Source organism: Lissotriton vulgaris, chromosome 4_1, assembly GCF_964263255.1.
Source record: "Lissotriton vulgaris chromosome 4_1, aLisVul1.2, whole genome shotgun sequence".
Classification (NCBI taxonomy): Eukaryota; Metazoa; Chordata; class Amphibia; order Caudata; family Salamandridae; genus Lissotriton; species Lissotriton vulgaris.
Window position 1 is genome coordinate 2,133,351,625 of NC_141691.1, and position 26,774 is coordinate 2,133,378,398.

Here is a 26,774-nt window from a genome sequence, read left to right on the forward strand (position 1 = left end):
TAGCCACATTCAGTCCGTGAGTACTCTGGGGGCGTAATCCGGCCTCTGCTTTTAGTGTGAGGGGCAGGCGCATCAGACGCCCCACAGGAGGTGGAGCCAGCATTGTGCGGACAGGGGCAGCCAGAGTACCTTGTTGATGGGGCTTCGCCCGTCCTGGGCTAGGTGTCGGCTGAGTCATCAGTCGCTCCCCAGGAGGGTGGAGCCAGCATTGTGGTGGCAGAGCACAGCAAGATTCAGAGTCAAGAGCCACTCCTACCTCCCACTAAGGTGTAATCTGCGCATTCACCACCTGTCATCCCCCAGCCCTGTCACTCACACATCCCAGACAGTCAGATACACATACCAGCAGAGGCGGGCTGAAATGGTTATGCAAGCAAATGCTAACTTTCTAAAGGTAGCATTTGCAAACCCAGGATATTAAAATAAACTTCACTAAAAGAAATACTTTATCATCCTGAGTTCAGGCATACTAAACATGACTCTCTACCATGCTCCCTGGGCCTGTTGGGATTATAGGGTGTAATAATTCCAGCAGCCCATTCTGGCCTAGCGGAAGCAGGTAGCCTTCAATAGTGAACTACGAAGTTAGTTGTAATTCACTACTAGGACATGCCACACACATCAGGGCTTGTCCTACCTTACACCTACAATGCACCCTGCCCGTAGGCCTACCATAGGGGTGACTAATATGCAGTCAAGGGAAGGTTCAGGGGCCGGCAAGTGTGTGCACTTGCCCAGCCAGCGTGACAGTACGAGACTGCATGCGGGGTCTGCGGTGGCGGACCCCAGACACATCTTACGGCTGCTTCGGTGGGTGGCGCAACCAGCGCTGCAGGCCCACTAGCAGTATTGGCATCTACAAGCCCTGGCACTCCTAGTGCACTTTACTAGGGACTAACAGTAAATCCAATGAACCAATCATGGATACCAATCACATGTACAATTTACAGTAGGGAGCACTTGCACTGCGGCACGGGTCGGCCGTGGCGCAGTGCCCTGAGTATCGGAAAACCAGCAAAACATCGGAGGCACATCAGCAAAAAGTGGAAGGGAAACTCACGCCAAGGTGCCAGGTCTAACATGTGTCCCCTCCAGCTGAAATGTGGGGGGAACTACCCTTCCCCAGGGAGTTCCACATCACTAAGGCGGAAAAATCTGGACAGACTGTCAGCGTTGGCGTGATCGGTGCCAGGGCGGTGTTCCACCGTAAAGTCCATACTCTGTAGAGAAATTGACCACCTCAACAGTTTCGGGTTCTCACCCCTCATTTGCATCAACCATCTGAGGGGCCTGTGGTCCGTCTGAACTCGGAAGTGAGACCCAAACAAGTAGGGTCTTAGCTTCTTCAGCGCCCAGACCACAGCAAATGCTTCACGCTCTATTGCACTCCACCTACTTTCCCGTGGAAGTAACCTCCTACTTATGAAGGCGACGGGTTGGTCAAAGCCCTCCTCAGTCATCTGTGAAAGAACAGCCCCTACACCATGCTCTGAAGCATCTGTTTGCACTATGAATTCCTTGGAGAAATCAGGAGCCAGGAGCACGGGCGCCGTGCACATGGCAGTCTTCAGGGTGTCAAAAGCCTTCTGACAGGTGTCAGTCCAAATCACATTCCTGGGCTGCTTCTTCGAAGTCAGCTCTGTCAAGGGGGTCACAATCGTGCCATAGCCCTTGACAAACCTCCTGTAATACCCAGTGAGCCCCAGGAAGGCTCTCACCGCAGGATGGTCTCGATTTTGGGTTGCAAGGGTGCTACCTTGCCACTCCCCACTTGGTGTCCCAAGTACACCACTGAACCCTGCCCAATCTGGCACTTGCTTGCCTTGATTGTGAGGCCTGCTCTACGCAGGGCCATCAACACTTCCCAGAGGTGTCGCAGGTGCTCTGGCCAGGTGCCACTGAACACTGCGATGTCATCCAGGTAGGCGGCACTGAACTCATCCAGCCCAGCCAACACCTGGTTGACCAATCTCTGAAAGGTGGCAGGGGCATTCTTCATCCCAAATGGCATAACCCGGAACTGGAAATGCCCATCTGGTGTCGAGAATGCCGACCTCTCCTTTGCCCCATCGGTCAAGGCGATCTGCCAGTACCCAGACGTTAAATCAAACGTGCTGAGGAACCGGGCAGCCCCTAGCCGATCAATGAGCTTGTCAGCTCTGGGGATGGGGTGCGCGTCAGTCTTCGTGACTGAATTGAGTCCTCTGTAGTCCACACAGAACCGGAGTTCGGGTGTGGCTCCCGGCGCAGCAGCCTTCGGGACCAAGACCACGGGGCTGGACCAAGGACTGCTGGAAGACTCAACCACCCCAAGGGCAAGCATCTTGGAGACCTCCTCCTTGATGCAGGCCCGGACCCTGTCAGTCACTCTGTAAGCCTTATGCTTCACAGGTAAGCTGTCTCCTGTGTCCACATCATGGACGCACCAATCTGTGACACTCGGAACCAGGGAGAACAGATCTGGAAACTGCCCCAGCAACTGGCGGCAGTCTTCCTGTTGTTCGGGGGTCAGGGTGGGTGAGAGGTTAACTCCATCCACTGACCCGTCCTTCTCACAGGCCACTAAGAGGTCAGGAAGAGGCTCCGACTCCTCCTCCATTCCACCATCAGTTGCCAACAACATGCCCACTTCGGACCTTCTTAAGTGGGGCTTGAGGCGGTTGACATGTAGGACCCTCAAAGGGTTCCTGGGCGTCTTCATGTCCACCAGGTATGTCACTGGGCTCTTGCGCTCCACAACCTCGAATGGTCCTGTCCACTTATCCTGAAGGGCACAGGGCTCCACTGGGGCCAGGACATACACCTCTTGTCCAGGCTGAAGCTCGACCAGAGTGGCATTCTGGTCGTACCACCGCTTCATCTCCTCCTGGCTTGCTTCCAGATTTTCCTCGGCAAGTTGTCTGAAGCGCCTGGTTTGGTTTCTGAAGGCCAGCATGTAGCTATATACATTCTGGGGAGGTTTCCTGGGAGATTGCTCCCAGCCTTCCTTTACCAAACTCAGTGGTCCTCTCACGGGGTGACCGTACAGCAGTTCAAAGGGGCTGAACCCTAGGGACTTCTGTGGTACCTCGCGATATGCAAAGAGCAGGCATGGTAAGAGGACGTCCCACTTACGCCTCACTGGACCTTCTAGGCCCATGATCATGCCTTTCAGGGTTCGGTTGAATCTCTCAACCAACCCGTTACCTTGGGGATGGTAAGGCGTGGTGAACTTGTACGTTACACCACACTCTTGCCAAAGGGACTTCATATACTTGGATATGAAGTTGGTCCCCCTGTCACTCACCACCTCTAGAGGGAATCCTACTCGTGAGAAAATTCCCATCAGTGCACATCCCACCACGGGGCCGTCACTGTCCTCAGAGGGATGGCTTCAGGGTACCGGGTGGCGTGGTCCACCAAGACCAGGATGAACCTGTTGCCCATGGCTGTCTTGGGGTCCAGAGGCCCAACAATGTCAATACCCACTCGCTGGAATGGCGTACCGACCACAGGGAAGGGTTGGAGGGGAGCCTTGTTCTTCCCTCCGCTCTTCCCACTTGCCTGGCAAGTCGGACAGGTTCTACAATGAGCATCTGAGCTCTTGTGCATTTGGGGCCAGTAAAAGTGGGTGACAAGCCTGTCATAGGTCTTGTCCATCCCCAAATGTCCTGCTAAAGGCACATCGTGAGCCAGACCCAGTAGGAAGGCTCTGAACTTCTGGGGTACCACCAGCACACGGGCTGACCCAGGTTCAGCAGCCTTAGGCTCTGAATACAGGAGGTCGTTCTCCCAGTACACATAATGTGTTTTGGCCTGAACACCATTGGCCTGGTCTGCAGCCTGCTGCCGCATACCCACGAGAGAAGGGCATTCTTTCTGCTTCTTGCAGAATTCCTCCCTGGAGGGTCCTCCTTCTTGCTGCCAATGGGTCAGCTCAGGCAGGTCCCCCAGCTCGGCAATCTGTTCCCCTGTAGGCTCCAGGGGAACAGATTGCCCCTCAAGGTCTGCTTCCTCCTGGACACTGGGAACTTCAGGGGCCGGTTTCCCGCGCCCCCTGCGCCTTCTCCCTAAGGCCGGTTCCTGGGCCTCTCCTTCAGGCCCCAGGACCTCTTGATCACCCCTACTGGCTGCCATTGACAGGGTGGTCAGGCACGCCCAGTCAGGCAGACCCACCATCCGCAGGTGAGTCGTCTTCTCCACCTTTTCCCAAGGGGAGTGCTCCAAGTCATTCCCTAGCAAACAGTCAACAGGCATGGTTTTCCTTACACAGACCTGCAGAGTACCAGAAACCCCCCCCCACTCAAAGGGAACTTGAGCCATCGGACACTGACTCTCTGAATTATCAGCGTTGATAACCCTACAGTAGGCATGGGGTACAACCTGCTCTTGAGACACCAGGTGCTGCCTAACTGCAGTCACACTGGCTCCTGTATCTCTAAGAGCCTCAGCTTCCTTACCATTGATGATCACCACCTGCCCATATTTCTTAGTGTTAGAGGGCAGGTAGTTTGTAGGGATCATCTCACTGTCTCCTAGTGAGACTAGGGTCATGTGAACGGGATCTCCACCCCCGGGACCATCACTTCTTCTCCTAAGTGAACACTAGTCACTTGACGGGGCGGAGCACCAGTGGGTGCGGGTTTTCCAAACAGGCGACACCTGGGGTCACTGGATATGTGCCCAGGCTCGCCACATTTGAAACAATTGAAGGGCCCCTTCGGAACAGGTTTACCTGTCGGGGCCCCATTCTGCTTTGGGGGTGGGGGAGGCTGAGAACCTTTCTGCTGGTCCCCTTGGGGATTACTTTGGGGGCCTTTTTGGAACCCTTTCTGTTTTCCCTTGTCCCCCCCACTCTTCTGCTGGGGACCCTGCCCAGTCTTGGCGGAGTCTCCCACTGGACCCTTGTGGACCCTGGTGCTGAGCCAGCGGTCCGCCTCCTCAGCAAGCTTCCTCGGGTTGGACAGCTTGCTATCGATCAGGTGTTGGCGTAACTCAGGAAAACAGTGATCAGACAAGTGCTCCCATGCAATTAAATCAAAGAGACCTTGAAAATCATTCACTTTGCTACCCTTCACCCAACCATCCAGTGCTCTGCAAAAGTAAGTCACATACTCCACATACGTATTTCCAGGCCGCTTAGTACATCCCCTACACTTCTGTCTATACATTTCAGGGGTAAGCCCGTACCTGTTCATTAAAGCTTCTTTCATGTGGGAATAGGACCTCTGGTTTTCAACGGGCAAATCTAGCAGGGTATCTCGCCCTTCGCTAAGGAACCTTCCCCACAACCCCGCTCCCCAATCCTTGTCAGGGACCCGGTGGGAGGACATGGCTACCTCGTATGCCCTAAACCACTGTCCTATGTCATCCCCCTTGAAGAACTCTTTAACTACGTCTTTAGGGATGTGCACTCTTGACTCTACCTGCACCGGCGTTGTGCTGCCACCAGAGGGAGGATGATCCAAGTTTCTCTCCTTCAGACTCATCTCCCTCATTTTCAATTCGTAATCCATTTGGTGCTTTCGCTCTTCCAGCGCCATTCTTTTGGTTTCAAGCTCCAGTTGGATTTTTAATTCTGCCAGCTTCCTTTCATGATCCCTTGTTTCCTTCCTGTCCGCCAGCTACTCTGGCGACAGGCCTTTACCAAAGCTGTGCACGCTGTCTTGCCTCTCGAGATCCACCAGATCCCCAGGTGCATTCTGCTCCTCAGTTGCATCTTGCTCCGCGAGGGCATCTTGATCCTCCGGGGCCTTTCTGGACTCTATCCAGGCTTTCAGGGCCTTGTAGAGTTCTGGCTTGTTCTTGCAACCAGCGTGCGGAACCTTGAATTTCTTGCAAAAAAACTTCAGCTCATTCTTTGAGTATTTGTCCAGCTTTGCGGCGTCCCACTCCACCTCCAACATCTCAGAGGTCGTGGACTCCACTCCATCCAGGCTCTTCGTGCCCGGCATGGTTCTTTCGGTAGGGATCTTTCTCGGCAAAATTGCAACGAAATCTGTGGCCAAGTAACTGGACTGAAATCACTGTGCAATGGTCAGAAGTTAAGGTATAAACACTGCAAATGTAAATTCGAAAAATCCCACCGCTGCCACCAATGTAAGAAGGGGGAGTCTCTAGTTGGCGCAGTGCAACACTAGCGACAAGCAGGGACTCTCTCTTCCTCGTCAGGGCTGAGGGCTACCTTCAAGACAACCTCTGCTTACCCTCTAGGTAGTGTGGCTTAAGCAGTCTTAGGCTAATCTCTGGGGCACATAGGGTTAAACACTTGCAATATTACACCGTCACAACCAACCCACCACACAATGACACCAAACTGTATTTGTAAAAATATATGTCTTTATATAAATTTCAAGCAGGCTTGTAAATACAGTTGTCAAACTTTCAATAGCGGTTCCAGGTTACTTGAGTTCAGGTTGCCACAGTTCTTTAATAAGCAATCTTTTGGGCCTTCTGCCCGGGTTCAATAAGGTTCAGTGTCTTGTAGTGCCTCAATGCGCTCTCTGCGTGGGCCTCGAGGGCCAGGAGCAGTGCGAGCCTCGGTTTCAGAGGCGGCTCGCGTTGGGAGGAGAGGGCGCGGTGCGAGCTCGAGTTGCAGGTCGCTCGCACCGGGAGGATACAACACAGTACCTTTCAAATTCTTGTGGAGCGGGCGGCTTCCAGGGGAGCTGTCCCACGTCGGGTTGCTTTTCCGGGGTCGTTGTTCGTTGCGGCTCTCAGCCGGGCAGGTCACGGGTCATACGGGGCGGCGGTGCTCTGTGGCGGTAGGGTCCTTTCCTCGTCGTTCGCTCCGACCCTGGAGGCGGCGGCTGTGTGGTGGCGGCAAGTGGCAGTACGGTCCTCAAGTGCAGGACGTACCCAGCCAAGTGCCGGTTTGCAGCTGTGCGCTCACAGCTGAGCTGTCGGGCAGGATACCGACCAGAGGGGGTTCTCACAGGGCGGCTGTCTGTCTTTGCAAGTGGATTGACGGCTCGAAGCGCAGTCAATTTGGGAGCTTGGACCGGACAGGTCCTCCTTCACTTTGCTCTCGGGCTCCCGGTGCAGTTGCGGTCACGGTGTTTGGGCCAGCGGCGGCTGGACCTCACGTTGCTCTCGCTGTTGCTTTGGGCCCCGGTCACGGTGCTCGGGGGGATGTCGTTGCCTTGGAGGAGACTCCTCCGTCAGTACTGCAGCGATAAGCAGCACACACAGTCGCTTTCTTCAGGATGTAGCGCCCACTGGTCCTGGGGCGCTGGTCAGGGGGCAAGTTCACAGCAAGCCCTTGGAGATCTTTCAGCAGAGTTTGGCACAAAGTTTCTCAAAGCAAAAGTCTTCTTGTAGTCTTTGCTTTTTCCTCTCCTTCGGCAGCAAGGCACCAGACACAGGCAAGAGCCGGCACTCTTCCTTGTCCTTCCCGGTCCTTCTCATCGGGCAGAGTTCCTTCTGTAGCACAAACAGGATCTAATTTACAAGGAGCAGGGCTCCTACTTTTATACGGCATTTCTTTTGTTCTCGCAGGCCAGGGGGGCCTTTGCATAGCCACTTTCAGTCCGTGAGTACTCTGGGGGCGTAATCCGGCCTCTGCTTTCAGTGTGAGGGGCAGGCGCATCAGACGCCCCACAGGAGGTGGAGCCAGCATTGTGCGGACAGGGGCAGCTAGAGTACCTTGTTGATGGGGCTTCGCCCGTCCTGGGCTAGGTGTCGGCTGAGTCATCAGTCGCTCCCCAGGAGGGTGGAGCCAGCATTGTGGTGGCAGAGCACAGCAAGATTCAGAGTCAAGAGCCACTCCTACCTCCCACTAAGGTGTAATCTGCGCATTCACCACCTGTCATCCCCCAGCCCTGTCACTCACACATCCCAGACAGTCAGATACACATACCAGCAGAGGCGGGCTGAAATGGTTATGCAAGCAAATGCTAACTTTCTAAAGGTAGCATTTGCAAACCCAGGATATTAAAATAAACTTCACTAAAAGAAATACTTTATCATCCTGAGTTCAGGCATACTAAACATGACTCTCTACCATGCTCCCTGGGCCTGTTGGGATTATAGGGTGTAATAATTCCAGCAGCCCATTCTGGCCTAGCGGAAGCAGGTAGCCTTCAATAGTGAACTACGAAGTTAGTTGTAATTCACTACTAGGACATGCCACACACATCAGGGCTTGTCCTACCTTACACCTACAATGCACCCTGCCCGTAGGCCTACCATAGGGGTGACTAATATGCAGTCAAGGGAAGGTTCAGGGGCTGGCAAGTGGGTGCACTTGCCCAGCCAGCGTGACAGTATGAGACTGCACGCGGGGTCTGCGGTGGCGGACCCCAGACACATCTTACGGCTGCTTCGGTGGGTGGCGCAACCAGCGCTGCAGGCCCACTAGCAGTATTGGCATCTACAAGCCCTGGCACTCCTAGTGCACTTTACTAGGGACTAACAGTAAATCCAATGAACCAATCATGGATACCAATCACATGTACAATTTACAGTAGGGAGCACTTGCACTGCGGCACGGGTCGGCCATGGCGCAGTGCCCTGAGTATCGGAAAACCAGCAAAACATCGAAAGCACATCAGCAAAAAGTGGAAGGGAAACTCACGCCAACGTGGCCAAGGTGCCAGGTCTAACACAAACAGACCGCAGCAGACATTTTCCTTTCTTCCTATTTAGATGAAGTTGCTCCAGAGTATACCAATGTACGCGTGCCACCTGCTAATAATAATGTTCAACCCCTTGTTCAAGACACGATTCCCCCTATTGTCACTACCCCCACCGTCTCTCCTGCCACTGGTCCTGGCAATCCTTTTTCTACACCTGCAACCCAGAGTCTGCCTACATTACCTACACCTACTTTACCAGCTATGACATCAGTAGCGACAACACAGCCAGTTGACGGTCACGCTTCAGCTTCAGGAGGTGCAGTAGGAGGTCTTCCTGTCACCCCGCCTCAAGTAAAACGCATAACACTTAGAGAAGCAGCATTACAACGCACACCAAAAGTAACTACATACGCAGCCCTTAGACAGTACGTTACTGATTGTAGATATGATCCAGTACCAGGCGAAGACCAGATGATACTATACTCATCACGTTTACGACGGGTTACAAACTATTTGGCTATCTTACCAAATAAGAAAGAACATTTAGATAACATATATCACTTTATTAGAACAGGGGAGAGACCAGAATGTATTCACGAGGCCATGGTACACAATAAGGTGGAGACACAAAATATGATCTTACAGTTTTTGATAAATTGTTTAATAAGGGAACGAGATCGGCCAGGTAAAAGTAAAGAAGAGATGCAAGTTCTGATGAAATGGAGTGACAACATAGCTGATGGTAAACATAGTAAACAAAGTTGTATAGAATCCATGTACAGAAAGATTCGTAAAGAAATCCTAGACTTACACGCAAAGGAAAAAGCGGCTAGGGAAGCCGAGAAAGCGGAGGAAGAAATCTCAGAGGAGGACGATATAGATGATACAGAAGACCCAGATAGAATAGCGTACGTAGGTAGAGCAAGACCTTTTGACAGACCCATACGCCCAGAAAGCAAGAAACGTTTTCTTTCTCCCATACCAGAACAATGTTCTCTTGAGCATTTATTTCAAGCCACTGATAAAGTACTGAAACAACAAATAGGTTACAGAGAACTTAGTACTATGCATGAACAGGAACTAGCACGGTCAGCAGTTCAATGGGCTGGAAATAACAGCGTATATAAAGATGATTCGGTAGCGCAAACATTTTTGAGTCTTTCCCCAGACTAACAGCGATTGGCTGGTATGTACATGATCCAGCATCTCATTACACTATATGAGAGTCAGCATTCTGATCCAGGTCCCCTATATAATATATTGGACGAGTTACTCCTAGGTAGATGGAGAGGCCTAGGTACCGATTTAATTAATGTCATCCTAGAACAACGACACAAATACATAACTTTCCTGACTCCACATTTCGTTCCTGTTCCACCCCCAGTAAGGAAAACCTTTTACATAGACAGACAGAATCCCTTACGAGAAGTTCATCCCGTCCGGAAAACAGACGGTGAACTTGAACGAGTATTTGTTTACACACCCCTGACCAAAATGGAATTATTGGAAATGAAGAAATTAGTGCCCTGTCATGATAAAGATCCAGCAGGGTTTCACCGTGAATTAAAAGACATGCTCCTCATGGGGGAGTATACATATCCCGATATCCTTAAAATGTTGAAAGTATTGTTGCCTGCTGGTATTTACGAAAAACTTAAAGAAAAAGAATGGGAGGTGGGAGAGAAAAAGATTGATTGGACAGTATTAGAAAACGAAGAAAATACACGAGTTCCAGGTACTGGTCTCGGGGAGAAAGCCAAAGCATTACCCGAGTTATTAATACAGGTTTTGCCAAGATTACTAACTATGAAAAAGGAAGACTGGGATGCAATCTCAGCCTGCAAACAGAAACAAGACGAAGACACTAGTGATTTTTATTCCAGATTCGAGAAATGTTTCATTATTAATAGCGGCCTGAAAACAAGTAGTGAATCATATCCACATCTTTTTGTTACCAAATTAGTGGAGAATTCCTTACCACAAGTCAAAAATAGAGTACTGAAAGTCGAGAGTACATGGCAAGCTAATACCCCTTCTCAAATGTTACAAATGTTACAGTACCATCAGAACCGAATTAGAGAGGAACACGATCATGAACAGAGACGCATTAAAGACACGAAAATGAAAGTACTAGTTGCTCAGTCTGTTCCAGCTGACGGACAGAAGAAGGGTACGGCACCACCAGGTCATTCTGCAGCTCCCGTTAAAGGGAATTGCAATTATTGTAAGCAGCCAGGTCATTATATAAACAAATGTGCCGTTCTGAAATACAATATTGCTACAGGCAGGACGAAAGAAAGACTGCGTCCTCCTAGACAAGAACATGTTCCACAGCATATACCACAGAACACGCAACCTCCACAGAATCCACAACAGACAGTAGCAGTACCCCAACCCATTGCTGCCACGCAACATGTCACGCAACAAATGTACCAGTATGCACAGTCCGATAACCTCGATTATCAGCAGTACTCATGAAACAGCCTAGAGAGGGAAGTTGGCTTGCCTCTTATCGAGGTTCCTGTAGATCAAGAGGGTCCCTATGTACATAGTCAGGTATTAGGGAAGGACAGAAAAATTTTGATTGACACAGGGGCGAGCAGAACTACCATCAGTCATGACGAGGTTCCAGGGGCACCCCTCTCAGGCTCACAGAATGTTTCCCTGGGTTTTTCAGGAAAGCCTATTGTTAACGAAGTGTCAAAGCCAGTTTCCCTAGAAGTTGGTCCATTGTCCCGTACTACAGACTTGTTACTTACGAAAGCATGTCCAGAAAATCTGCTTGGTATTAAAACGTTGAAAGCACTAGGATCAGTAATATGTTGTTCTCCGGAAGGAGTGAGATTGTTTTTACGTGATTTTAAAGGACATTATGTGTTGAGAGATTTTGATCCAAGATTACAGAATGTACCACAGCATTTATGGGCACAAGGTCCAACTGATGTAGGTTGTATGCACATTACACCATATCGTGTTACTCTAAAACAAGGAGTTGTACTACCCCGAATCCGACAATACAAATTGCCACCTGAGGCTGTAGCAGCCTTACTGAAAATTATTGACGAACTGATTGCCCAAGGAGTAGTTGTAGAAACAGACTCCAATGTATGTAATTCTCCGATCATTCCGATTCTTAAACGAACTGACCCAAATGCACCACCAGTCTACAGATTGGTGATCGACCTTCGAGAATAAAATAAATGCATCATACCCCAGTACCCAGTGGTGCCAGACATTTCTTCCTTATTGACAGCTATTGATTCAGAAGCAGCGTTCTTCACTGTTATCGATCTCAAGAACGCCTTCTTTAGTGTCCCCATTCATCCGGAAAGCCAGTATCTTTTCGGATTCTGTTTAAATGGCCGAAGCTTCAAGTTTGCACGTGCACCTCAAGGGTTCACGGAAAGTCCTAGTATTTACAGTCAAGCTCTGAAACGACAACTAGACAGTATTCACATGCCTACTGACACTGCCCTACTCCAATATGTTGATGATCTGTTAATAACAGCACGGACCGAACGTGACTGCGAGCGCGCGTCACTGACTGTCTTGTATTTCTTGGCCGAGAAGGGGCATAAGGTGTCCCCTTCGAAGCTACAATTCTGTGCCCAGCAAGTGGTATACCTTGGGCACTTGCTGTCCAAGTGGGGGAGACAGTTGACACCAGACCGTATACAGTTAATTGCACATCTGCCACAACCCAAGACACAAAAGGAGGTACGGGCCTTCATTGGCCTTACCTCGTACTGCAGACAATGGATTCCTCAGTATGCATATCTAGCCAAACCACTCATACAGTTGACAACACAGGAGGCAGCGACTTCGACTGTCCTCCCTTGGACTCAGGAACACACACAAGCTTTTGATGAATTGAAGAAAGCCCTATGCCAAGCACCTGTTTTAGCGACACCATGTTACAGCAAACCTTTTACACTTTTTGTCACTGAACGCGATGGCACAGCATTATCTGTCCTCACACATCATCAAGCAGGAAAACACAAGCCTTGTGCTTACTTTTCTAGTACATTGGATCCAGTGGCCCAGGCTCTGCCTGTGTGCCTGAAATCAGTTGCAGCAACAGCTTTAGCAATCAGACAAAGCGATTCAGTAGTGTTAGGACATCCCTTGACAGTACAAGTGCCACACTCAGTGGAAGTTCTTCTGAACCGAACCCAGACACAACACCTGACCATAGCAAGACTGACAGGATATGAATTGACATTGTTTAGCCACACATAGAGATCAGACGTTGCAACACTTTAAACCCTGCCACATTGTTACCCTCGAGCACAATTGACCCTACACCACATGACTGTGTGGAAGTCATTAATACTGTAACAAAACCCAGACAAGACTTGACAGACATTGCATTGCCCGACCCAGACCTGACACTTTACGTGGATGGTTCATGTATGAGAACAAGCACAGGAGAGTTTAGTGGCCGCATATGCAGTGACCACTGAAACTGAATCATAGAAACACATCGTATTGACACATTGTCAGCCCAAGCAGCAGAGCTCATTGCTCGGACCCAAGCCTGTATACGAGCCAAGAACCTGAAAGTAAACATATACACAGATTCACAGTACGCATTTGGAGTCGTTCACGACTTCGGTATTCTCTGGCAAGAAAGAGGTTTTTTTACTTCTCACGGCGCCAAGATACAGCATGGTCCCCTTATTCAAGCTCTGTTAGAGGCAATACACTTACAGGCATCCATTGCTATCATGAAGTGCAAAGCACATACAAAAGTTACTGACACCATTTCCCAGGGTAACGACCTGGCAGATCGAACAGCTAAACTTACAGCTCAGACTCAAACAGACATTCCAGCAGACGCGACAAAGACTGAAGTATCATCACAGACACATTGTATGACAGTGAAGGATCCCACTCTAGATGTGCTCGACATACAGACACATGCCACACCAGACGAAATCAAGAAATGGACTGAACAAGGAGGGATCCAGACAGATCAGGGATGGATGACGAAGGGAAGAGCCACATGGTTTCTCCCCGACTCTATGGTTCAAGTTATCATAAATACAGCACATAGTCCAGCACACTTAGGAGAAAAAGCCATGTTAGACAGTATTCAGAATCTCTGGTCCAACAAGCATTTACGTGCAGCAGCAAAACAGAAAGTGCGTACCTGCATGATCTGTTGTCAGTTCAATCCATCCTCCTGATCATCCTTTTGAAGTCCTCCAAATGGATTATATCCAGATGGACCGATGCAGAGGATTTAAGTATGTCCTCGTAGTTGTATGTGCCCTTTCCAGATGGACAGAAGCGTACCCAGTCCCAGATTAAACTGCCGTGACCACTGCTAAACAGTTGGTCCGTGAATTTTTCCCGCGATACGGCTTGCCCCGTGTCGTGTACTCAGATAATGGACAGCCATTCTCGTCCGAACTCATGAAACAGGTATCACTCCTGTTAGGTTACCAGTGGAAATTTCACTGTGTACGACACCCCGAAGCAGCTGGCCTTGTCGAGCGACACAACCAGACTCTGAAAAGACGGTTAGCGAAGGTCTGTGCGGAAAAAGGTGTAGATTGGATAGTAGCCATGCCAGTTGCCCTCTTTTACATGCGTATGGTAGCTCATTCCAGAACTGGACTATCTCCCTATGAGGTAGTCTTCGGCAGACCTCCAAATATGTGGGGTACGCCGATGCCCCGAAAAATTACCGATGTCGATAGTAACATGTTGACAGATTACCTGGCTTCCTTGATGTCTGCACTACTATCTTGTCGTTCACAGGTCGCGGCTGCCTTTCCGGACAACACCCAAGTAAAACCGCATGAAATCGTTCCAGGTGACCTGGTTTACGTCCGCAATTGACCACGAGGACCGCGGTGAAAGTGGAAGGCAGAAAAGGGTGGCTCCACTCCAGCCACATAAAGAGATTTCATGGACTGTGTCCAGAAACTGTTTTCAAGGACTGCCCCGTTTCAGACACTGACTCTAAACTCCCCCTGTTAGAAAAAACTCCGCAACAGGAGTATCGAGCTAAGCTAAGGTCTAGTAAGTCAGACAGCATTTAATTGTTTAAGTCCCCCTCGGGTGAAGCGGTTAGACAGGTTTCTGACATGTATAAGATAGACCCAAGTAGTCAGAGAGATAGGCGAATCGAAAAGAGAGAAAAATATTGCAAAAACCTGCATAGCAGATGTGTCATTACGTTAATTTTTATGTTTATTCTGAGTATCTCGATTATATGCATAAGCTTGATGCTACATGTTTTCTTTCCTCCTCTTGGTTCACATGTACATACTTTCTCTAATGACACCGTAGAGCACACTTTCAGCGACCTGCCCCCTCACGAGCTATCCTATCGACTAGCAATGCGCAACAATACTTTCATTCGTATGTTACACCATACTCACCAGACCAGCAATGCCACGAATTGCTGGGTTTGTGGCCGACTCCCACCTTATCAGAAATACAAGGGAGCTCTGCCCCTCTTTCCCTACCCGTTTACACATAATGGTTCGTGTGGAGCATGGTTTGCTTTAATGTCCTCCTTAGACAGTAAGTCCAAAGTTTCCCAAGGCAATTGGATATGGGGGAACCTGAATACAGTCATGAATAAAGCATGTTTCCCAGACGCAGACGGTCTTCCCCAAAGGATAGGGACAGATCTAGAAAATGAAGTGTATGAATTAGGTAACTTTTCCCTCAATCTCATGATCCTGAACGTCCAGTCCGAGACTGATTCGGACTTGCCGTTTATAACGGTTTTACCAGTGAAAGGCGAATTATGGGTTAGAAAGAATGGTTCAGTACATCTAGGACACAGTGATTGTGATACTGTGGTCGAATTCAGCGATAAAGGAAAGTCTACTTTCAAAGCCTCTCGCCCATTCCTATTTCATTTGTGGTCAGACAGCTTATGTACATCTGCCCCTTGATTGGGATGGGACGTGTTATATTGCGTTCCTATTACCACCTGTTTTTCTAGCCCCAGCTGATTATCATCGAAATTCACGCCTTGTACATGTAAGACATAGAAGGGAGATCAAGTCCCCAATTGTCGATCAGACTGAGACAACGTGGGAACAATATACATATTTCAATAAAGCATTCTTTTTCTTTGTAGGTCCTGTCCAAAACAGTAAACTGATACGCAAACTAACCAGAACCTTGGAAGCCGTAGTGAATGAGACTACTTCTGCTTTAGGTAACTTGACCGAAGAGCAGACTGCTATGAGACTTGTTGTTCTTCAAAATCGCCTTGTCCTTGACGTCATCCTGGCCGATAGGGGCGGGGCTTGTAGAGTGATCGGATCCAGTTGTTGCGTGTTTATTCCTAATAACGCGCCATCTGTATATAAGGCCATAACCAGGCTTCATGAGATTGCTCACATGATACACCAGGATCCAGGCACCTGGACTTGGTCCGGTTGGCTCTGGAGTGTGATATCCGCCTGGGGATGGAAAGTGTTGTCATTCCTAGTGTTAGACGGACCGGGAGGGTCGGCCGAGATTACGGGGAGAGGTCTCCAGGGAGAGCCGTCTCCAACGACTGTACAGGTAAGTAACTTCCCCCCCACAGACGGACACCACACAAGATTGAAGGTTAACAAGACTTTATATGCAATTCTTAGGTTACGTCGTTATGATACAAGGAGGTCTGGACTCAGGGGTCCCCTCGGTTCTGATCTCTGGTTGAGGAGAAAGGGTAGCGGGACAGTCTTAGTTACCAATGAGTTAAATAGCTCTCAATCCTCGAGCTCGGCGTGGTTGCTGATCGGGCCGTGGAGGAGCCAAGCAGGTCCCGAGATGGATGAAGGATGGTCGACGGGCCGTGGAGAAGCCAAGCAGGTCCCGATGAAGATGATGGTTACAACGGTCCGCGGCCTCGCCAGCAGATCCGGACGACGGTGAAGAATGAAGGTTACGACGGCTGTGGCAGCGCCAACAGGCAGGACGATGGTGCACAGGACAGAGCTACGGCAGCGCCAGTAGTCCGTCCAGGATGAGTTCCTCTTACGTCTCTCGACTCCAAGATACAACTGACTTCCTGCTCTGGAGCTGCCCCAGTTATAGGGCTGGCGTGCTTTGATGTCCGGACCCTCGCACTTGGAGGTCGGGAGGTCCGGGATGAGGGAGTCCAGACACCCAGCAGGGGGGTGGAGCCAGCGCCCGGGGAGGCGATGGGCGAGCGGCACTGGGCGGGGGGAGAGCCATCGGCGCCTCTTTCTCCCATTGACTTGCCAAGTAGCCCGCTCACCTCCTGGGTGGAGGGTGGTGCCGGATTGTCTGAGGCTGGGCTAGGCCCAGGGTTGAGGTCGATCGGGGGCCAGGCGGCCTCGTGGCGAGGTGTCCAAGATGGCGGCCCGGGCTGGGTGCATGGGCCGGCAGTGGATCGGACCCACGAAGTTATCATGTTCGAGGGCAGGGGTCCCTGAGGGGACGCAGGGCGTGCAATGGTGGTGTGTGGTGCTTGCGTGACTGGGCTCGGGCCTGGTCGAGCCGGGGGAGAGCGGCCCGTCATGTGGCCTGTCCAACATGCGTCCCCCCCAGCTGAAGGCGGGGAGAGTTACCCATCCTCTTGGGGACTCTCTTCGTCGAGGCGGAAAAACCGGGACAGGCCATCGGCGTTGGCGTGGTCGGACCCAGGCCGGTGTTCGACTGTGAAGTCCATACCTTGTAAGGAGATGGACCAGCGTAGCAATTTTGGGTTTTCCCCCCGCATATGCATCAACCACTGCAGGGGTCGGTGGTCAGTCTGCACCCGAAAGTGGGTGCCAAAAAGGTAGGGCCGGAGCTTCTTGAGGGCCCATACCACAGCGAAGGCTTCCCTCTCTATGGTGCTCCAGCGTTGTTCCCGGGGTAGGAGTCTCCGGCTGATGAAGGCCACCGGTTGATCGAGGCCTTCGGTGTTCACTTGGGACAGGACCGCCCCAATGCCCTGGTCGGAGGCGTCCGTCTGGACGACGAACTCCCGGCTGTAGTCTGGGGCCTGGAGCACAGGAGCGGAACACATGGCGGCCTTTAACTGTTCGAACGCCGCTTGACACTCTGGGGTCCAGTTCACCTTCTTGGGCTGATTTTTTGACGTGAGTTCGGTGAGAGGCCCCACGATGGTACCATAGTCTTTCACGAACCTTCGGTAGTAGCCCGTGAGGCCCAGGAAGGCTCGCACCTCAGTTTGAGTGATAGGGGGTTGCCAGTTCTGGATGGCGGCAATTTTCAGCTGTAGGGGGGCCACTAGGCCGCTTCCCACCTGGTGTCCGAGGTAGGTCACCGACCCTTGTCCAATTTGGCATTTGCTGGCCTTGATCGTGAGGCCAGCTCGCTGAAGGGCTTGCAGTACTGCTTGGAGGTGGTGGAGGTGCTCGGTCCAATGGTGGCTGTACACAGCGATGTCGTCCAGGTAGGCGGCGCTGAACTCTTCGAGCCCCGCCAGGACCTGATTGACGAGCCGTTGGAACGTCGCTGGGGCATTCTTCATGCCGAAGGGCATGACCGTAAAGTGATAGTGGCCATCGGGGGTGGAGAAGGCAGAGCGTTCTTGTGCTCGGGGTGTGAGGCCGATCTGCCAATAACCTGCCGTCAGGTCGAAGATGCTGAGGTAGCGGGCAGCGCCCATTCGGTCGACCAGTTCATCTGCCCGGGGGATGGGGTGTGCGTCCGTTCTGGTGACTTCATTCAGGCCCCGGTAGTCGACACAGAACCGGAGTTCTGGTGTGGTCCCGGGGGCGGCTGCTTTGGGGACCAGTACGACCGGGCTGGCCCATGGACTGTCTGAGGGCTCGATGACCCCGAGCGTGAGCATCTTAGCTACTTCCGCCTGGATGCAGGCCCGTACCCGATCAGGTACGCGGTAGGCCCGGTGGCGGATAGGAGGGCTGTCTCCGGTGTCCACATCGTGCACACACCAGGAAGTGACACCCGGGGTGAGGGAGAACAGACTGGCGAACCGTGATAGGAGGGCTTGGCACTCTTGCCGTTGTTCTCTGGTGAGGGTCTCCGAGAGTCGGACCCCATCCACGGAGCCGTCTTGCTCCTGGGTCCGCAAGAGGTCAGGGAGAGGCTCGGAGTCGTCTTCAACCCCATTGTCTGTGGCCATCAAGAGGCTGAGTTCTGTTCGTGCAAAGTGGGGTTTCAGTCTGTTGGTGTGGAGGACTCGGAGCGGATTCCGGGCGGACTCCATATCGATCAGATAGGTGGCAGGACCCTTGCGCTCGATTACCTTGAAGGGTCCCGTCCATTTGTCTTGGAGAGCGCACGGTTCTGTGGGGGACATTACCCAGACCTGTTGCCCCGGCTCGAATTCAATGGATGAGGCGTTCTGGTCATACCATTTCTTCATGTCCTCTTGACTGGCCTCTAGGTTGGCTTTTGCTAGGTCTCTGAACCGCCGGGACTGGTTGCGGAGGGTGAGGAGGTACCGGAAGACATCTGGAGGACTCTTGGCCGGAGGCATCTCCCAGCCTTCTTTGATCAGGCTGAGTGGCCCCCGTACTGGGTGCCCATAGAGCAGCTCGAAGGGGCTGAAGCCTAGGGACTTCTGTGGGACCTCCCGGTAGGCGAAGAGGAGGCACGGCAGCAGCACGTCCCACTGGCGACGGAGGGGCTCTTCCAATCCCCCGATCATCCCTTTTAGCGTGCGATTGAACCGCTCAACAAGTCCGTTTCCTTGGGGGTGATAGGGGGTCGTGAAGCGGTAGGTGACCCCACACTGTTGCCAGAGGGACTTCATATATTTAGAAATAAAGTTCGTGCCTCTGTCACTGACGACTTCCCGGGGGAACCCCACACGGGAGAAGATCCCCATCAGGGCCCGGCCGACCACTGGGGCTGTCACGGTCCGGAGAGGAATAGCCTCAGGGTAGCGGGTGGCGTGGTCCACTAGTACCAGGATGAAGCGATGGCCTTGTTTTGTACGCGGGTCCAGGGGTCCCACAATGTCTATCCCGACCCTCTCAAATGGGGTTGTGACTACTGGAAAGGGTTGCAGGGGAGCCTTTAATTTGCGGCCGCTCTTCCCACTGGCTTGGCACGTGGGGCAAGATCGGCAATGCTGGTGCACATCGTTTCTCATTTTGGGCCAGAAGAAGTGGGTCACTAGGCGGCTGTAGGTTTTATCCTGTCCCAGGTGCCCTGCCAGGGGGGCATCGTGGGCCAGGTTTAGCAGGAAGTCTCTAAAGCGGAGGGGCACCACTAGTACTCGGTTGGCCCCCAGCTCGGCGATTCGTTGCTCGCTGTACAATAGATCATTGTCCCAGTAGACCCAATGAGTTCCGGAGGTATCCCCGGCGCTTTGGGCGAGCGCTTGTTGTCGGAGTCCCTCAAGGGAGGGACAGGTCTTCTGTTCCTGACGAAATTGTTCTTGTGTGGGTCCCCCTTCTTGAGCCCACTGATCAAGATTAGCGAGGTCGGAAGGTTGAGCAAGTTCGAGGGGGATGCCATGGTCGGGGGTCTCGGCGGGGGCGACCGGAGGCGGTGGCGCCGGCCATTCGGGTTCTTCCGGGTGATGGTTGGCACGGGCGGCCATGGACCGGGTGGTGACGCACGCCCAGTCTGGGACGCCCAACATCCCCAAGTGTTCTTTTCGCTCCACGGCTGCCCACGGGGAGCTTTCCAGGTCATTTCCGAGGAGGCATTCCACGGGGGCGTCGTCTCGGACCGTTACCTTCAACATGCCGGAGACCCCTCCCCACTCAAAGGGGACGCAGGCCATCCGACACAGACTTTCCGAGTTGTCGGCTGATCGCACAGGGCAGAGAACGTTCGGTAGATATTGTTCTGGGGTCACCAGATGACAGCGGACGGCTGTCACACTGGCCCCGGTGTCTCGAAGGGCTTCGGCCCGTTGTCCATTGATGCTCACCCATTGGCTGTACTTCTGGGTGTTAGCGGGTAGGGGGACCCGCGGGACCATGTCTCTTCCCCCTAAGCACGCGAGAGTCATGGCGGCTGGCTCCCACTCTTGATACTCTTGCTCGCCTGTTTCTTGTTCCTCGGAGATCTGTTCTTCCCCTAGTGCCGCGGCGGCCACCTGGCGGGGTCTTGGACTCTGATACTGCGGGCAGCTCGGGTCGTTTGCATAGTGGCCGACTCGTTGGCATCGGTGACATGTAACATTGGCTCTGTATCCCGGTCGCGCCGGGGTGCTGCCCCGGTTGGCCGGGGGGGTGGTGCTGGTAGCGGGGGCGGCCGGAGTATTGTCTCTTCCTCGTCCTTGGCCCCCTCCTCCTCCTCTGGGTCGGTAGTGACCATTGTTGTTCCTGTTCTGCTCGTAGGACCCATTCCGGCCCACTCTGGTGATCTCCCACCGGTCAGCTTCGGCTGCGAGCTGCCGGGGATCGGTTAACTTGCTGTCGAGGAGGTGTTGGCGTAGTTCAATGAAGCAATTGTTGGACAGATGCTCCCATACCATCAGATTGAACAGCTGCTCGTAGGTCGTGACGTTGTTCCCTCTGATCCAGCCTTCGAAGGCTCGGCTAAAGTACGTTACATAGTCCACCCAAGTTGTACCTGGAATGCGTGTGCAGTCTCGGAACCTCTGACGGTACATCTCGGGCGTGAGGCCATAGCGGGTGAGGAGGGCCGCTTTCATATGGTCGTAGGAGGTCATCTGGTGGTCTGGGAGCTGTAACAGAGTATCGCGGCCCTCATTGAGGAATTTGCCCCATAGGCCGGCTCCCCAGTCGGCTCTATCGATCCGGTGCGCAGTCATCGCGATTTCATAGGCCTTAAACCATTGCTGGATGTCGTCTTCTCGAAAATATTCTCGGACCACATCCTTGGGGATGTGCACTTTTTTCTCCGCGGTCCCTGGGGTGGACGGTCTGTCGGGCACCCCTAACTCTTTATTTTGTTTGCGCAGGTTGATCTCGGCTAGGTTCCGTTCGTGCTCGTACGTTAGTCTTTTTTCCTCGAGCTCCCTTTGCCTCTGTTTCTCCTCTCTTTCTTCTCGGAGGCGAAGGTGCTCTAAGTTTATTTTTTGCTCGGCCAATTTGAGTTCTATGTCCATCTTGAGTCGGGCCATTTCGAGTTCGTGTAGTCGGGCTTTTTCTCTTTCTTGGATCTCGTCTTGCGAGAGACTGGTTCTTTGCCCCTCAGGGGCCGTGTTGGTATTTTTCGCGGTGCTTTGCTCAGGGGCTTCGACATCCCCGGTCTCTGCCCAAGATTCTAGGGCATGCTTAAAATCGTCCTTGGTACTTAGTCCGGTGGTAGCGATACCTAGTTCGATGCAGAACTGCTTTAGTTCACGATGGCTGTATTCCTCTAGTTTTTCCATTTGGAACTTCTCAGTTGATCCGCTCTCTTTAGTTGTCATTGTGGTTCGTTGTGGGGTGAGCTACTCTCTGTACGTTATGCGGTGATTCGGATCGCGCCGCTGGCCACCAATGTTAGACGGACCGGGAGGGTCGGCCGAGATTACGGGGAGAGGTCTCCAGGGAGAGCCGTCTCCAACGACTGTACAGGTAAGTAACTTCCCCCCCACAGACGGACACCACACAAGATTGAAGGTTAACAAGACTTTATATGCAATTCTTAGGTTACGTCGTTATGATACAAGGAGGTCTGGACTCAGGGGTCCCCTCGGTTCTGATCTCTGGTTGAGGAGAAAGGGTAGCGGGACAGTCTTAGTTACCAATGAGTTAAATAGCTCTCAATCCTCGAGCTCGGCGTGGTTGCTGATCGGGCCGTGGAGGAGCCAAGCAGGTCCCGAGATGGATGAAGGATGGTCGACGGGCCGTGGAGAAGCCAAGCAGGTCCCGATGAAGATGATGGTTACAACGGTCCGCGGCCTCGCCAGCAGATCCGGACGACGGTGAAGAATGAAGGTTACGACGGCTGTGGCAGCGCCAACAGGCAGGACGATGGTGCACAGGACAGAGCTACGGCAGCGCCAGTAGTCCGTCCAGGATGAGTTCCTCTTACGTCTCTCGACTCCAAGATACAACTGACTTCCTGCTCTGGAGCTGCCCCAGTTATAGGGCTGGCGTGCTTTGATGTCCGGACCCTCGCACTTGGAGGTCGGGAGGTCCGGGATGAGGGAGTCCAGACACCCAGCAGGGGGGTGGAGCCAGCGCCCGGGGAGGCGATGGGCGAGCGGCACTGGGCGGGGGGAGAGCCATCGGCGCCTCTTTCTCCCATTGACTTGCCAAGTAGCCCGCTCACCTCCTGGGTGGAGGGTGGTGCCGGATTGTCTGAGGCTGGGCTAGGCCCAGGGTTGAGGTCGATCGGGGGCCAGGCGGCCTCGTGGCGAGGTGTCCAAGATGGCGGCCCGGGCTGGGTGCATGGGCCGGCAGTGGATCGGACCCACGAAGTTATCATGTTCGAGGGCAGGGGTCCCTGAGGGGACGCAGGGCGTGCAATGGTGGTGTGTGGTGCTTGCGTGACTGGGCTCGGGCCTGGTCGAGCCGGGGGAGAGCGGCCCGTCATGTGGCCTGTCCAACACCTAGGAATAATACTGCTTATTCTATTCAGTTGTTGTCTCTGTCTGCAATGTGGGCCAGCGATTTGCGGCTTGTGCGCCACAACTTGTATTCCCCGTCCCAGTTCACGTTCCCGTTCCCGAATGAAGAAAGATGAGCAAATGATGTTATATGAACAGATAGATGGTCTCATGAGAATAGATATATCCTAAAGGGTGAAGTAGGGGCCAAGGAGGGAATGAGGAAATAGAAATAATTTTTAGGTAGCCAATGTGTCCCCCACTCGCACCCCATCCATGTACACGTGCCCCATGTATGTCTTGTAATTCCTTTTCCGTGCCTGCCAGGAAGACGCATATGCATTTGCGTCCAACGTTAACATGTCAGTTATCCAGTTCTCCAAGAAAACCCCGTTAATTAGGCTTCTAGGCCTATGGTGCCAACGTCTTTACATGGTGCACTTTTGAATACAGCACACGTTCTCTCCATGTTTTTCTGGCTCAGCCGAGTCAGGCCCTTAATTGAGACTCCAAGTCTCTTCATAACTGCAGTTTAGGTATGCATCCCTGACCTCTACCTTACATCCTGCCCAGACGAGCGGTGCCCGGCTCGGCCTGGCCTGCCTGCCAAAACAGTATTTTGCCTACAGTTATCTGCTCAGCCTCTGCGAAAACACATTCCAGTCTAGTGAAATAGGTAAACATATTCCCGGCTGCAGAGCAAAGGGCCCTGCCTTCCTGTCTCCATGCAAGTAATTTACTGCACCCGTTACCACGGTAGGCCCATGGCCCCCGTACTTAACATGAAGATTCTTATGCACGCACTAGTATTCAGTGATGAACGGCCTCTGCCAGAGAGACCTTTTACTTCAGACACTACATCCTCTAAACACAAGATACCAGATATGCTATAGGTACAGGTCGTTCTGACATCCCAGACATTAGTCTCCTCTACTAGTGCTAACGTCAAAGCCCCCAGTTCTACCCAGTTACACGTCATGCTAAGTTGCGCGCGCATACGTGCCAAAGGTTTCTGATGATTCTGCAAACTTTCTCTAAGCATCCACCCACTTGTGACGTTTCTCTGACTCGTCAAGTGCACGCCTACGTGTACGCCTTTTTAGACGCCTTCTGTTACGCACATGTGTTCTTATCTCTCTCTTTTCAATTGTTACGCCTACTGTATTCATTTCAATCATATGGTTTTACTATATATAATGTGTGATGTTAATAAAATGTTGAATATCCCTTCCTGAACCTTAGTGGTGATGGAACCCGATGTCCAGTGACTCGAGCCACTTAATTAAAGCCCGTATGACTCAGATACCACGGACTCTGCCTCTCATTTGATTGAGCTATCCTTATTGTCATTTAATGTATAGAAAAATAGTCCGGTAATTTTATTTACCACACTGCAACCCCTATTAACTCTCTTTTTGATGGATTGTAAGAACTGTTATCACAAATCCTGTAAAGTATGTTATTACTAAGATAATCATATCTACAGGGTGAGCAAATGTTTTTTAATTTTTTTAACTCGCAGATAATTTGTGACTTCATATGTATGTTTCTTTTTAATCATGATTGTATTTTTTAACTGTACGCTTTTATGATTTAAAAACAAAAATCGAATAAAGCAATTTAAACTGAACTGAACTAGTACTAGTACACGGTTAGAGCTTCTTATCATCGCCAAGCAGGGGAGACCTCCCGGGGCCTGATGAACCCCAGTCCAGGCTTTTTGAGACCAGGTCAGAGTTTCTTAACCAACAAAGGCAGGAGAACCCTCTCTGGGCCTGCATGAACCTACCCAGGGCACGTTGAGGCAAGGCTGAGCAGAGTATGGCGGGGCATGGCCGGGGGCTTCCACCCTCCACAGATGAAACACAGCGGGTCCAAAGAGGATGACCAAGGCCAGATGCTTCCACCACAGATTCAGTTAGGGCGCTGACTCGAGGCCTGGTCACAGATTCTTAATTGAGAAAGGCAGGGGGCTATCCTCCTGGGCCTACTGGACTCATCTCGGCCACTTTGATACACAGCCGGCTGTAGGACAGAGCCCAGGGCTGGAAGCTTTCATCCCTCACCCAGTCAGAGCTCTGACCTGGGAACTTGTCAGAGATTCTCAACCCAGCCAAGATTGGAATCCACCCTGGGCCTGCTGGATCCCATCCTCAGCTTTCTAAAGCACAGCTGGTCCAATCATTGAGCTCAGGGCAGAGAGATCCACTTCTAAGCATTCCAGAGCTGTGACCCAGGGTCAGGTCAGAGCTTCATAACCTGGCCAAGCAGCGGAGCCCTCCCAGTCTCTGTCTCAAGTGCTTTCATACCCAGTAGAATGGCTCGTATAGCCCAGATGGGGTATTTACCCCCTGCTAACCAGAGAACTGTCCCGGGGTCTGGTCAAAGACTATTCACACATCCAAGAAGGGGAGCCCTCTCCTAGACTGCAGGATCCTGCTCCAAGCACACCTTATGATACTCTTGACCGGAACAAAGGCCCCAAGTAAGAGGGTCCTCACGCAGGGACCACCAGAACACTACTCTTTACCCTCTCCATGACAGAGTGGGAAATTCAAGAGAAACAATCCAGCTTCCTAGAACCCCTAAATGGGATTGAAGCTTTAAATGACTTCCGGGGAGTTCAGAACTCATATCAAGGAAATTATGTTTGTTGTTCATGTATCTATGTTAGGTACAGAGATATTGTTGGCCTGGCACATTTTGCATCACCCATGTAGGTGTGGTAAATGTTACACAGGCATAACTTCACACACCCTCCTATTATAATTAAAACAACCCTATTAACCCCTTCCCTGTTGCCGTCGGCCGCTGGCCATCGTGAGCACTACCTGGCTGGTGCTGCGAACGGCCGATGCGGCCTCGCCCACTCGTTCAAACCGCCGCACTGCTGCAAAAAAACATTTGCGGCTAACGGGTTAATAATATCTGGGCATTGACACTACCAACATCAACATTCCAATCAACCGTCAATCTTATTCTTCACTCACACAATTCCTGACTCATTATTTCACCCACTTGTTCATTCACACATGCACCTTATGAATGTTGTCTAAATTTTAGTCTGTACATGACATGTGGGTATATTTACTTACTTATCTATTTAGACATGTAAACAGCATCTTTGCAAAGCTTTGTCCTAGCAGTTACAGAGCATGAAGTTATTTAAGCCTAGTGCAGGCATGATACAGGCACCTAGATGGAATATTATGTGAAGATATACCCAGGTGGGAGTCTCACACTCACCATTTCCATGTTGGGTCCCTCAGAGTGCCATAATATGGAGCTTTGGTTGATTGAAAGTTGGTGTCCTGGTGGGGCCGAGAGGTCAAAATGTCCAACCTTGATGGCAGTTATTGATCCATTGGGAAACTTAACCCAGTTTAAAATGTCATACTTTGCTGACATGACACTCGTTTCATCCAAAAGAATGTTGTCACCAATTGGTATCTTAAAGTGTGACTTCATAAGAAACTTGTTCAGCTGTTAAAAGAGAAAAGTAGGTATTAGTTAGCATGCGTATAGAATCATTGGGAGAAGATCTTTTAATAAACTGGATGTGTGGGAAGGACATACGTGTTTGACGCTCAGATGCAGTTTATCACAGTGATCACATGTAATAAAAGTAATACCTACCCCAGGTCGATTGAAGAAAACCGGGCATTTTAAAGATATCCCCTCACTTTTGGCCCCTCTTTTGACTGATTCTGGTGTTTGCTGAGTCTAATTGTGTCCTCATAGCCCTGCTAACTCGTCCCAGGGTGCATGCTCTGTTTACTAAGATATGGAAATTAGGA

The 26,774-nt window shown here is 51.6% G+C and overlaps 1 protein-coding gene across 1 annotated transcript in view; it reads right to left on the minus strand.

The window, feature by feature from the left end:
• Positions 1-26,445, minus strand: part of LOC147725216 (vomeronasal type-2 receptor 26-like) — a 64,101-nt gene extending 37,656 nt beyond the window's left edge. The window contains exon 1 of the mRNA XM_086918205.1: positions 26,224-26,445. Coding sequence (XP_086774331.1) covers positions 26,224-26,445 — 222 coding nt within the window. The remainder of the gene's footprint in view (positions 1-26,223) is intronic.
• Between the last annotated feature and the right edge of the window lie 329 nt (positions 26,446-26,774).